The 14,315-nt window shown below is 32.9% G+C and overlaps 1 protein-coding gene across 13 annotated transcripts in view; it reads left to right on the top strand.

Moving 5' to 3' along the window:
• WDR17 (WD repeat domain 17) overlaps positions 1–14,315 on the top strand; it is a 118,308-nt gene that overhangs the window by 44,945 nt on the left and 59,048 nt on the right. For 10 of the 13 annotated variants that reach the window (XM_017959222.3, XM_031664161.1, XM_031664164.1 and 7 more), the window contains 3 exons: positions 2,735–2,863; positions 6,955–7,138; positions 10,789–11,019. In XM_017959222.3, the coding sequence (XP_017814711.2) occupies positions 2,741–2,863; positions 6,955–7,138; positions 10,789–11,019 (538 nt within the window). In that variant the 5' untranslated portion in view covers positions 2,735–2,740. The remainder of the gene's footprint in view (positions 1–2,734; positions 2,864–6,954; positions 7,139–10,788; positions 11,020–14,315) is intronic. The other 3 variants (XM_017959224.3, XM_031664168.1, XM_031664167.1) reach the window with 1 other exon arrangement.

Below are 14,315 nucleotides of genomic sequence, written 5' to 3'. Positions count from 1 at the left end.
CAGTTCACTGCAACCTGCACCTCTCAGGCTAAAGCAATCCTCCCACCTCAGCTTCCCAAGTAGCTAGGGCTACAAGTGCGCACCACCACCCCTGGCTAATTTTTGTATTTTTGTAGAGATAGGATCTCCTTATGTTGCCCAGACTCGTCTTGAACTCCTGGGTTCAAGCGATCCACCCATCTTGGCCTCCCAAAGTGCTGGGGGATTACAGGCATGAGCCACTGTGCTTGGCCAAATGACTTCATTTTAATTGTGTGTTTAAAGATTTTTCTTTAATTATGTTTCTTTTCCAAATATAAACTCAATATTTGGTTAAACAGAAATCAAAAGACATTTTTACTTAGATGCAAATGTTATAAATAGTAATTTAAAAGATCTCCACATAATCTCCATAAGTCAATGTAACTCACAATGTGGCTGAAATAATGTACATTTTCAGTGAAAGATACTGTAATATTACTAAGGGTAAAAAAAAAAAGAAATGTATATATTTTTAATTTACCCTGAATGCTAATGTTTGAGGAAATACAGGTGTCATTAGAGTAGGAGGAAAGTTTCTGAATACATAAAAGCACTCAAGATTGGTAGCGCTGTTACTTTATCATGCCAGCTTATACTTCAAGTAATTTATTTACTTTTTTTTCTAAATCTATCACTAATTCTGCTTGGATAAGGGGATTTAATGAGATGAAGACAGAAAGAATTGGAGAAGAATGGAAGAGGAGATGAGAAGAAAGTAGATCCTTTTCAGAAGTGAAAATATGAAGTAGAAAAGATAAAATGAAGAACATAGTTTTATAAATAAATATGAGTTAGTGATCTATGGGAGAAAACTTAACCATTTAAAATTTACTAATTGCTGAGCGTTAAAAGAATTGGATTAAGAGTTGGAAGGTTCAGGGTATACACTGAACAAGCATCTATAAGACTTGAGATGTAGATCAGATGTGTATATATTTATGCGTGTAAGTTTTGTATGTGTGATATTTTACATGTTGTGGTTTTCACATTAACATTATGCGAAGCTTTTGAGCAGCGTAAATTAAATATTCACTATGCAATATATTAGTCACGTAAAACCAAATTTATTATAGCTCTCAGTTTTCTACTTAACTTTCCAAACCAAAATATTTAAGATTATAATCACTACTTACATTTTTTCCTCATTTAAAAATCAGATACGAAATTGACAATAGTTAAAAATTGAATTTGCCTGGTATAACTTTGTAGTAGTGTAAATGGAAGATTGTCTCTCATTTTAGGAGCTCCTATCTTTATTTTTAGACCAGTATTTTAGACCATATTGAAAAGATAGCTAATAATGGCTTGGATTCTACCTTTAGAAAGTATTTTTTGTCACTAATTTTGTTTTTGAATGTCATTTATTAGATAATAACCACATAGTTTAATACTCTGCACAGAGGTGTTTTTTTGCCTTAGTATGATTTTCTTATGAGTTTTCATTATGATCATAGACTTACAGTCTCACCACTTACTGTCTGTTCTGTGGTATCTTGGAGGTATTTAGAGTTTACAGATAGATTCATAGCATTTTTTTTTTTTTATGTGAGAGGAATCTGACAGAAAATATAGTTCAGAAGCTGTATTTTAGATACAAGAAATGGAGACGTCAGGTTTAATGCTTGACTCCAACTCTCACTCTACGCCTGGTGTAAAGCTTGGTGTAATTCCTTATTTCCTGCCCAGGCCTGCTTCTGCTGCACTACATTGTCGCATCTTTGGGGTTGTCTATTCCAACGTTCTCTGTCCTGCCACACAAACCGTTTTTATTCAGATACTTTTCAGCTTCTTTCTGCCCCATCCTAACAGTGAACAGTATTGTTAACCCAGCTTGTATACCTGCCTTATGCACCTCAAATAGATTTTGTGAGGATGAAAAGTCGATGTAAACACTGAAGTTCTATGACACAGGTCACAACCCTTCCATTATTAGCCCATAGTGTTTTAAATTCAAATGGGATGCCTTGAATGAATTGCCAGTATTCAAAAATGGATACATTTCACATAAAAATCTGGATATTTCCGTTTTTCTAGGAAGTTCAGTAAATCTTGCAACATGGGATGGCCTTCTTCAGTGATACTATTAATACAGCATGTGCAATTTCTATATCACTGCTTATGCGTTTCTCAGCCCTTGGCCAAATATCAGCTGTCGTTCCTTCATTATCATATCTCCTGCTTTCCTCATTTAAATTAGTTGCCTTAGGCTGGGCCGGGTGGCTCATGCCTGTAATCCCAGCACTTTGGGAGGCCGAGGCGGGCGGATCACAAGGTCAGGAGATGGAGACCATCCTGGCTAACACGGTGAAACCTCGTCTCTACTAAAAATAGAAAAATTAGCCAGGTGTGGTGGCGGGCACCTGTAATCACAGCTACTTAAGGAGGCTGAGGCAGGAGAATAGTGTGAACCCAGGAGTTGGAGCTTGCAGTGAGCCAAGACCGTGCCACTGCACTCCAGCCTGGGTGACAGAGCAAGACTCTGTCTCAAAAAAAATAGAAATAAATAAATAAATAAATAATTAAGTTGCCCTGATGTCTGCAGACATTTAGGGAGTTCAACTGCTGTTCTCTGAAAATAAAAGTCAAAATTAATAGTACTAGTAAAATGTTTTTCAGGGCATAAAGGTAAGGGTTGGGGAAGACAGACATAAAACAATGAGGAGGTTTATCAATAATGAAGATCACTGACATGTCTTCAAATTTGTTTTTCAAGGCAAACATGTCCCAGGTAAGGCAAGTGGGATTGCTGGCTGCTGGATGTCAGCCGTGGAACAAGGATGTGTGTGCCGCCGGCGGAGACAGGTTTGCATATTGTGCGACTCTGGCTATCTATATTTATCAGGTAAAATAATAATAATTCTTTTCCATTTTTAATTATGTCAGGTAAAATTAATATTTAATGAATACATATTTTAAGTCCTTGTTACATGAAAAACATAATGCTATAATTTCATTTATATTTCTATTTTTAAAGTTTTGCGATTTATACCATATAGGTTTTAAAAGTTAAACCTTTAGAAAACACATTATTAAATTATTAGTAACTTTGGTATAAGAAAATTCTTTTATCAGATGAGGAATGTGGGTAGTCTATTACAGATTATTATAGTAAAATTAGGACAGATATATTTTGAGATATTATTGGGAGAAAAATTCGTGTAACTTATTTTTTTCATGTCCTAGCTCCATTCAGATACCCCTTATCAGTTCATAATTTATAGAGCCAAAAAACGCCTGAATTTCCTCATATAGAAGTGCCACAAGCATGTTAAATCAAAGTCCAGTCTTTCTCCTTAAATTCAAAGTCAGTATCTCAGTGTCACCAGCTAACCATTCATCTAAACCAGAAATGTGATAGTTATCTTTGACTCCCTCTTCCACTCACATCCTGTGCCCTTGGTAGCCAAGAGTGATTCTAATATGTTCCTGATATCTTTCTCACCTGAACTATTATAATAATCTCTTAATAGTCTGTTTTTACTTTGGCTCCCACTAATTTTTTGTTCACTGTAATCAGTTATCTGTAATGCAAATCTAAATTTTAAAGCTTTCAGTTGCTACTAATTCCCTAATAGTAACATCTAAACTTCATAGTACGGCATTCAAATGCTTTTGTGATCTTCCTGCCTCTCTCTTACTCTGTGTTCCAGGTATACCAAACCAATTACATTTTTCTAAGACATCTCAGTCTTTCATATCTTGCCTTCGCTTACACTAATTTTTCAGTTTGCTTACATTGCCTGTCTAGAGAACACTTTCTCATCTTTCAAATCTCAGCTCCTGTATGAACTCTTTTCCATATTCTATTTTCCCCTCTTTCTTAGTAGTAAAGGACCTCATAAAAAGCCTCTCTACATGCTTTCATTTATTAGAAGTGAGTCTTTCCCATCTTTTAATTCTCAAATTTTTGCACACTTTCTGGCACTTAGAAGACATTTATTACTTGTCTTAAATGAATGGGTTTAAGGAAAGAATCTTGAAACTCCAACTTACTTCGGTTAAGACTCAGAATAACTTGTTTTATTCTAGAGCAAAAATTCTTTTCATTACTACATATTAGTTCATTACTAATTGTATTCTGCTTTATTGAAAATTTAAGAAATAATAGCATTAATGTATAAAACAATCCATTTTCCACAATACAGAGTAAGATTTTAAGTGGTCCATTTCTTAAAATGTAGAAATATCTAGCAAACAAAATGTAACTTCAATGAAACTCACACTTCCTCATTTTCACCCCCTTCATACACAACACAGCAGCAAGACTTCTAAATGCCTCTTTTGTTCTCCCATCTACCTCCTTTACACTCTTTATATAATACCAGGCTTCTCATTCCCAAATCCCTCCTACACAATTTCTCTCCTAATCCTAAGTCCCTGTCTTGTATTTTATTTCCTCCTCAAAGAAGAGAAAGTCATCAAGCAAGTCAAACTATTCTTCTGAGGTAAGGATGGTAAAGAAACTCAGTGGATGAAACCAAAACTTATTTTTTCAAGTTTCTATGTCTTAAATTTGTGATGACATTTTATGATGAACATTTAAAAATATAGAGGTAAAATTATTAATATAAACAATGTACATGAAAGTTGTCATGTCATTAAGGACTGAAACAAACAAAAATTATCCTAATTTAGAAGGTGATGCAAATAAACTTAGGGAACAGTTCATTACAGTGTCCACTATAAAACCTAGTTTCAAAGTATGCCAATAGAAAATTATATTATTAAATGGTGACATTAACATGAAATTTATGTTAAGTATTGTTTTAAATATTATCATCTCAATTAAAGTGCTTTGAAAATTATGCTACGTAAATATAACATGATACAATTATTTTCGGAGGAAATATTTATTAAATAACACCTAGCACCAATGCATAGTCAAAGTCTGATAATCGGTCACACTCTGGATAATGACACACTTGTATTATATTTTTCTGAATGATTAAATGATAATGGGAAATGGTATTAGAATTTTTCCTTAACTGTTATTTTGTAATGCACTAATATGCTAATGTACCCTAAAAGTAGAGTAATTTATGGTCAATCTCAATGTAATAGTACAGTTCAATATTACTGAATTGTAAATATCATAAGAATGCATTAGTAGATTAATTCTTGCAAATAGTTCATTGTTCTCTAGTGTGCTCACAGTTACTATATCGATAATTTCTGTGGTAATGTCAATGAAGGTCACTCATATGCCACATAGCTTCTTCACACATTTACTATATTAATAGATTCTTCTATTAATTTCTAACTTATATAGTAGGGCTTTTCTTTTGGATACATTAGATATCCTCACTGTATCTACCATAGGTGACTTCAATTGCTGAATAATTTGAAACTTAAAATCATATTTATTTCTAAAGGTATAGAAAGCACAATTATGTATTTAAGAAAGTCAACTTAAAATTGCTATTGCTGCAGTGCTAATCAGATGAAAACTCCATTGGTAATGGGTTATCTTTAATAATGTTTTAATCCAAAGTTGTCCAAGAATAGCTGAAGTTATAAAAAGAGAGAGAAATTATAGAATAGAAAGCCTTAGGAAATACTTATGTGATTAGTCAAAAATTTTACATACAATGTTCACTGCAGCATTATCTGCGATGGCAGACATTAAGTTACTTAGATGTTAAACAGATCATAAGTGTTTATTCTTTCAATAATATTAACTGAATATCTTCAATTAACCAAGCCTTACTGTGTACCAGGATTGCAACTATGAAGAAACAGGCAAAGTCTTTTTATGGAACTTATATTCTTGTAAAGTGAAGGAAAGGTGATAAGTAAACAAATAAATAGGTAAAATTTTCAGAAAGAAGTGTGTTCTACAGAGGCTGAAAAAACAGGTATAATAAGATAGAGTCATGGGATAGGTTCTCGGGAGAGTTATGAATTTAAGATAGCATGGTCAGAAAACATGTCTCAGAAGAGGTGCATTTAACCTCAGACCTCAATAGGAGAATGAATAACCATGAGCAAATCAGTGGATAGGGTGTTTAGAAGCCAAGGGAGCAGCAAGCCGAAGGCCATCAAGTGGAGGTGATTGGCTGTAAAAGAGAAGCAAGAAGTTCAGAGGGATCAGGGAGGAACATGATTTCAAATTACTTTGGCTAAATAGCAGAGATTCGATCGTGTAGAGATTTGAAGGCTGCTTATCAGTTAGGATTTTATTGCAAGCATATGGCTTTAAAAAGTTTGATGTAATAAATATTTAATATCATAATGATTTTTAAAACTTAGAATAGCACTGTGAAAGGCTCATTATATGCTAAAGGGGAGAAAACTATAACAAAAGGACATAAACAATATATTCCAAAACATGCTAAAAATGATAGAGATTAATTCACTAATTAATACAGGCACATTTACAAAAGAAATAGGAAAAAGTAGGCTGTTTATTTTTTCTATTTACATGTAAAAACACAATATAATGTCCTGTCCAAAAAACAGTAAAATTAAAAGAGCGAATGACGTCATTGCTCTGGAAGCTTTGGACATCTTAATAGTGTAATAATGACCAGTTGGCGTATTCAACCCAAATTTTCTTGATTCAAGTATAAGTGAAAAATTGCAGGAAAAAAAAATATTCCAAAACCAAGGGTTTTTCTTCTCATAAATAGATATAGTTATGGAAAATATAATAAAGCTCTGAATTATGCATATTTAAATGTGAAACATTTATTTTTACTTATATTTAAAATTGATGTGTTTTTATTCTCTCAGTTTTTAACGTTTTTTTTCCAGCTGGTTGAATATTCCTGAATACACTTGAATGTAGACCAAGGCTTGAAATGTGTTCATGTCTTTATTATTAGGTGAACTAATTTTCATGTATGTAGCTTTAGTTTTGTATAACGTGACTATTAATAGTGTATTATCTTTAAAAAGAGCACTAAAATATGTTATTTATATATTTTGTTTTAGTTGGATCACCGTTATAATGAATTCAAACTTCATGCAATTATGTCTGAACATAAAAAAACAATCACAGCAATTTCTTGGTGTCCACATAATCCTGATCTGTTTGCAAGTGGCAGTACTGATAATTTAGTGATCATTTGGAATGTTGCAGAACAAAAAGTCATTGCTAAACTCGACAGTACAAAAGGTATAATTATAACTGGGATTTATTTTATGGAATAAAACATTTTTATTTCAACAAGCTCTATAAATATTATTAGTTCAGGTTTTAAACTGGTATTTTCAAACTTCCTAATGGCAATCTGTATAAGAAATAAAGTTCACATAATGACTCGTGTCCATAGGTACAAAACTGAAACAAAATTTCATGAAATAATTATACTTACAACATATGATGAACTAAAAACCTAGTCAATACCAAATAATTTTATTAATGTTTAAATATAATGTAAGAATTTCCAAAATAAATATAAAATTAGTAATCAGAAAGATGTTCTTATTGAGACAAGTAAGAAGCCTTGGCTGTTCGTTACTCTAGTCCAACCTTTAAATTACAAAGAAAGTATTATGCATATATTTAATGCATTGTTGAGCTGGTTTCATGCCTTTGTTTTTAATTTGGTCAATGTAGAACGTCCTCATCACGCAAATTGGGCTTTATGAATTGGAATAATAGCATTATACTTTTTGTACTTAGAATTGGTAACTTGTATTCAATCTTATCCCATCGTAATGGTAAAGTTAAGTAATAATTATTCTGTGTTCAGTGTCACAATAATTAACTCTCTTTTTGAGCACCATATTTAGCTCAATTGATTATGGTTTTGAAAGCTACTGCTAGATATGTTTTTCAATTCAGCTTCTTCTCTAAAAAATAATTGTTATAAGTTTGAGGTATAAAACTGAGACGTGAAAATCTCACTAGCCTTGTTTTGTTCAAATTTCTTATAATATTCTAAGGCAAAAATACTGGGAATTTATAGGCAATTATCTTAGAATTTGTTTCCATAATAATAAAAAAAATCTTTTTTAACTTTTAGACATATTCGATATGTTTAGTATATTGGTTTGTCTTTTCAAATTTAGGTCATTGAGAATACTTAAAATATCAGTGTAATACTTAAATTTTATTACTCAACTGTTAAAGGTATTTGTCAAATGAAGTTAATTTTCAACTAGAAAAATACGGATCTCATTCCCAAGTTTACGTACCCTGTTTTTTTATTTTTACTTAAAACAACCAGTGTATTAGACAGTGAGTAATGTTTGCTCCAATCTCTGAACAAATATTGTAAAAAGTCAGCTATCCAGTGAGCTTCCATTAATGTAATTAACAATTTTTCTTAAGGCTTTCCGTGACAAAAAAAACAAATTACTTTTGGCACAATGCTTTGTGATATATAAACAGTGATTAATAGTCTCAATCAAGACTTTTCATATCTCCCCATGTTTTCTGGTCGTATCTGTTTGTCCGCCAATCACAAATTCTATAGGTTACTCCATTACTGTTTATATTGATCGGTAATGCATTTCCAAGTACTTTAAATCCAACTTTGTGTGAGACTAATTTTAAATAACACAACAAATTTTTCTTGAAATTCTTTCCATCTTTTATGTGCCATAAACTAAAATGTTGCATGATATTATTGTTCTCATAAAGGTGTAACACAAAGTCAATGTTAAGTTATAAGTGCATATAATAAACATAAATTCTAAATGTTATGCAAAAGTAATGATTAATTTTATTACCTCCTAGTGTATCCATGGTTTTATCATCAAACACTATATGCATCACATCCATTCACGGGGGAAGATTTTATTTATTCATCAGCTATATGCACCATAGTTCTTTTGTTACTGGATATACAATTAAATAATACTTTCTAATTAACAGTCCCAGAATGATTAGATAATTGTGGAAAACTTTTAGCAAATTTTTCATCTTTTTCCTTTCTTTGAAAATTTTCAGCTATCAATATCTCCCTCATCCAAATATCTTCCTAATCTGAAGATTAAAAGCTATGATATTTTATTTGCAAAAAAAAATTATGACTATTTTTGGTGATTTGCATCTTAAGTAACACTTTTGAAATGTTTTAGGCTTATTTTTCGTTTTAGAATCCAGCTTAAGCAAAGTAGAAATTTGCATTAAGTGAACTTTTTTTTTCAGCTTTCAGATACAGTTGTTGAATTTGATCTCACCTCTGTATTTTTACTTCTTCCTTTTGTTTCTAATAATCTAACAATCCATTTAAAGGAAAATACATATTAGTTTTTCCAAATGTAAAAATTGTCACCAACTTGAAAAAGTCACACTTTATCCAACAGTGGATAATAATACCACTTACCTATCTCAAAATATTGTTAGGAGAATTAAATGGCAGCGCTCATTGGAAGTGCTTGCACATAAGTCACTATAAAAGTGTTTTCTATTATTATTTTGTGACACTTTTTCTGGTCCCTTCACTTTCCTTGCTGTCTTTCTCTAAATATATAGTCAGAGAGCCAGTATTCTGTTGACCTTCTTCTGCTGTGCTGTGTGGTTTGATCCATACAGAGTACCTCATCTCTTTTTTGGGTAAATTCTACTTCTGTTAATGTATCCTAAAACCACATCAACATTTGTATTGGCTTTTTTCATGTATACATTCATTCATTCAGCAAATATTTATGGAGTCCTCATTGTGGATGAGGCCCTGAAGTAGGCATTAGGCTTTGTTTCTGCCTCTTGGAGCACATAGACTGCTGACACAAACCGAACTTACTATCAATCAGCGAATTTCGACTCTGTGTCTTTGTTCATATCATTTTCTCTTTCTGGGAAATACTGCTCATTCTATGTATTTAAACTCTACCCCTCCTTCTAGGTATAATTCAAATCTAATTTCTTTCTAGGACAGTAGCACAGTTGTTTCTAAACCTTTCTGCATATCAAAATCATTTGACGAAGCTTGTTAAAAATAAATTCCTTGGCTCAAACTCCACATGACCTGATATGTTATATTCCATTTCATGATTTTGATGCAGCCAACTAGTATATCAGTGTTGGAAGATGCACAATCTCTCTCTCATAATACTTATTTTATATATGACTTATTTGATCACAATAGCAGGTATATTAACAATTAACTTTTATATTCCATCTTATTGATTAAAAGGTACCTTTACATAGATGATTATATTTCCTTGACTTTCATGTGAAATAAATGGTCAGCTATTTTTATTCTTATCTCCGTTTTATAGATGAGGAAACAGAAATTTAGAGAAATAAAATGACTTGTTTATCTGAGATAAGGCTTAGATTTGAATCTAAATTCCTGATAAGACATAGATTATAACATTAAATCCATTGTTTTTAAATCCTTATAGTAGCATTTATCTTTTTATTCACTAATCCCTGTCTCCCTAACACATATTTAAAATTCTCTAAAGCAGGAATCTTATCCCACACTACCTTGTTTACCTAGAATGCCTAGAGGTCTTATATACAAATATACAGTAAGAATTTATTGCTCTAATCTTTAATATATAGTCTACTAAAATAAAGAAGTCTATAAATGTATTTGACTGTATGAAGCAAATGATCATGTAAGTAGTATTTCAACCTAACTAGATACATTTTCTTTCATCATGGACTTTCCCTACATATGTTCCCTGCAGTCTTTGGGATGTCTTTATAAATCCAATTCCCAAGTAAGAAAGTAATGTGTCTTAAAAATAATAAACATGCTCTTGTATTTTAATTTGTTTTAGAAATGTAAACAGTGCAAGGAATATTTAATGGTATAATCTTATGCCATATCTCTTTATTATGTATCTGTATTTAATTTATTCCAGGGATCCCCGCCTCTCTTAGTTGGTGCTGGAATGCAGAGGATGCGGTGGCATTTGTTTCCCACAGAGGCCCACTGTTCATTTGGACCATCTCAGGACCAGCTAGTGGAGTGACTGTACACAGAGATGCTCATAGCTTCTTGTCTGATATCTGTATATTCAGATGGCATACAAACAAAAAGGGGAAAGTTGTGTTTGGTCATATTGATGGAAGTCTATCAATTTTTCATCCAGGTAAGAATTTAATTAGTAAGGTATCGTAAATAGTATGTTTTTCTTATATATAATTTTGTACTTGCTTGGTCTTTCCAGTGACCAGTCCCCATTTTGAATAAAGCCAAAAGTGACAAAATTTTAATTTTGATATTATTGTTAAAATGTTATCCAGTATTGTACTGAGTCTAAATATACATTTGATGTAAAATGTATATATATTATAATACGTTCAACACAGCTGTGAATATTTCACTTGGAATTAACCTAAATCAGTCATTTTTCCCAATTTGTATTTTTAATCAATTCTTTATTTCTGTATATTTACTAAAAGCAACCTGAATGAACAAGGACCTACAACTAGAGGATATGATGGCTTACTAATACTAAATATTTTCCCATTCGCTTGTAAAAATACCATTCTGATGCCACGGCTCCTTGGCAGAGGCTTCAAACTGGCATGAAAGAAAAATGATAACCCTTCGAAGCCCTATTAGTTAATTGATTTGGCTTAATGAAAGGGTCTGAGAAATTAGTTTATGTTCTTACATAACTAATTTACAAAAGTAAGATTGAAACATCAAAAATTACCTGAATTGCTTGCTTTCCCCTCAAAAATAAGTATTTTTAACATTTGGGAAAATGCTTTTAACCATTTGATATCACTGTTGATGGATGTGACTTCTGGCTGGCTAGATGGATGAATGAAAGTGCTTTCTCAGGAACACGATAACTACTTTCACAAAACAAATTACATTTAATTTGTGTGAAATTAATGTAAAAAAGAAATTGAAATTGAACAAATGAAATTGTGAAAATTTAAACAAATCTTTCTTCAGGAAATAATGTTTCTAAAGTTAAAAAGGATTGTGTAAAACACTGAAACATTGGGGCCATTATATTTTAAATACATTTTAAACAGGGTCTATTTTTACCTTTTAAAGAAAGATAAAAATAAATGTTCATATACTTCTTCCCCAGCTTCTATCTCAGCTCTTTGTCCCTGTCCTCTGTTGTTCCTTCTGGTTGTACCAGGTTTACATGGGGACAGTTTCACTGATTTGTTGGAGATTAGGATGAGGAGGGATCAATGACTGGTGCTGCTTCTGGATTTGTGGTACCAGGTACCTGCACTGCAACTTCCCTGTTCCATCCTTGCACTGGAAGCCGATTCTGTTTTATAGTCGGTCGTTAAGGCTCATAGTTAGGCAATATAATTCCTAGCTTTCTTTGTTTTGATCTGGTGAATACCACTTCTTTCTCTGTAACCTTTATTTCCAGCAGTCTTCCTTAGACTCAGGAATGCAATCTATAATAAACATGGCTGTATGCTGTGTGGTTCCTCCTCTTACCTCTCTGGGTTATGTAACCAAATCTCATTAGTGATATTCCTCCACTTCTTCCCTGGCCTGCACCCAAAGATTTCATCAGGGTTGTGACACTTTCTTTTCAAGCTAGATCTGAAGAAGATGTGAGCAGTGTGTTTTTATTTTATTCTAAATTGCACTCTAGATATTTTTTATATTTTATGATTTGTCATTTTTACCCTCTTGTCATTGACTAAGGTTGTCTTTTTTCTTGCTTTATTATTATTAGGCATCTTTGAACGTTTCAAGCCATAGGACATTGAGACTTTTTATTGTGTATCTAAAATATAAAACATTGAGACAGTGCATGTTTATTTTGACATAGAAAGAACAGGAAAGAAAAAAGGCCACTTTTGTTTTCTCTCTCTTAGGTTTAGAAGATAGAATGTTTAATATTTGAACAATCTGAGCTATGTGCCTTCCAGAAGAGACCATTGTTTTTCAATAACCCCATCTTCTAGTTGTTAAACCAAGTGAAACCATCTGTACCTAAGTCAGCGTGTGTTATTTTTCTGTTCCACCCATGTATTAGTTTACTAGGGCTGATGTAAGAAAACGATAACCAACAGGATAGATTAGAACAACATAAATTTTATTATCTCACAATTCTTGAGACCAGAAGTATAAAATAAGGTGTCAAGAGGGGACATGCTCCCCCTGAAGGCACTAAGGAAGAATCTGTTCCAGGCCTGTCTCCTGGCTTCCTGTTCCTTGGCGTGTGGCAGTATAACTGCAGTCTTCACATGGCACGTGGCATCCCTGCTGTGTGCGTACATGTCTCTCTGACAAAACTTTCCCTTTTGTAAAGACATAGTCATGCTGGATTAGGCTCTACCCTAAGGGCCTCATCTTAACTTTATCATCTGTGAAGGCCCTAATTCCAAATAAGATCCCATTGGCAGGTACTGGGAATTAGGACTTTAACGCCTTTTTTGAGGGAGCACAGTTCAATCCGTAACAACCCAGTACAGACTTGTTAACCTCATTTATTCTGCAGGATTTATTTAGCAATTAATATGCACAAAACATTACAAAAGGTACAATCCTGATGGGTATTTTCCATTTGCATATACATGAGCTAATGGATCATGAAGGAATCACTACCTTTTAATTCTAACGCTACATTCTGGATTGTAAGTTTGAAACTGTTAGCATTAATACCAGTATAGCTAGGCTTCTTACTGCTCATGAGTTGTTAACCTTATCTTCTTAATGACTTACCAGCACCACAGATGGCTCTATCCCTGTGTTACAACATAGGATTTCTGTCCTCCAGGTTCTTGCAGGAACCTATGACCTCAATATCTCTGTTGTCTAGTCCTTCTCAGAAGAAACAATAAATATTCATGGAGAACTGGCCACAATAATGTAGTTCATCATTTTAAATCAGTAATTTTTAAACTATGCTTTGTATGTTTGTATACTTGTGTGTGTATTGAGGGTAGGAGGGCTTCATAGATGATCCAGCTGAGCTTTAAGCCTTCTTCTCACTTTCAGCCTGAAAAGCACCATGCTATCCTGTATTACTTACTGGATTTTCTTGTAAACTTTCTCATGTGAACAGAAGATTCCAGGGCAAAAAAAAAAAAAATGGAAAACTGCTTTAGCTATCTCAAATGTATTCTTAGGCCACATTCATCAGAGAACCTTTTAAAAAATCTTTATTATAATCATGTTTAAATTGAATTGATTTTCGTATTACTCCATGAATGTGCCTTAATAAAATTTGCCTTGTTTTATTTTAGGAATATTGTTGATGACACTGTCTCTATATAACTGTTACTTAGTGGAAAAAACAGACTCAGTTTCTCCTGCTGTACTCTCACAACACACGTCTGACACTAGATGTATGAGAGGCTTTCTCCACAGATTAAGCTAGTGGTCCCCTCTACAGCAGACACTCGCTGGGTGTCCTCCAATTCAATTCCGACACTGTCTACCTGGAGATAG

This window comes from Papio anubis, chromosome 3 (assembly GCF_008728515.1).
Source record: "Papio anubis isolate 15944 chromosome 3, Panubis1.0, whole genome shotgun sequence".
Lineage (NCBI taxonomy): Eukaryota > Metazoa > Chordata > Mammalia > Primates > Cercopithecidae > Papio > Papio anubis.
Note: the sequence above shows the minus strand (reverse complement) of the source record. Positions and strands in the feature narration are given on the sequence as shown.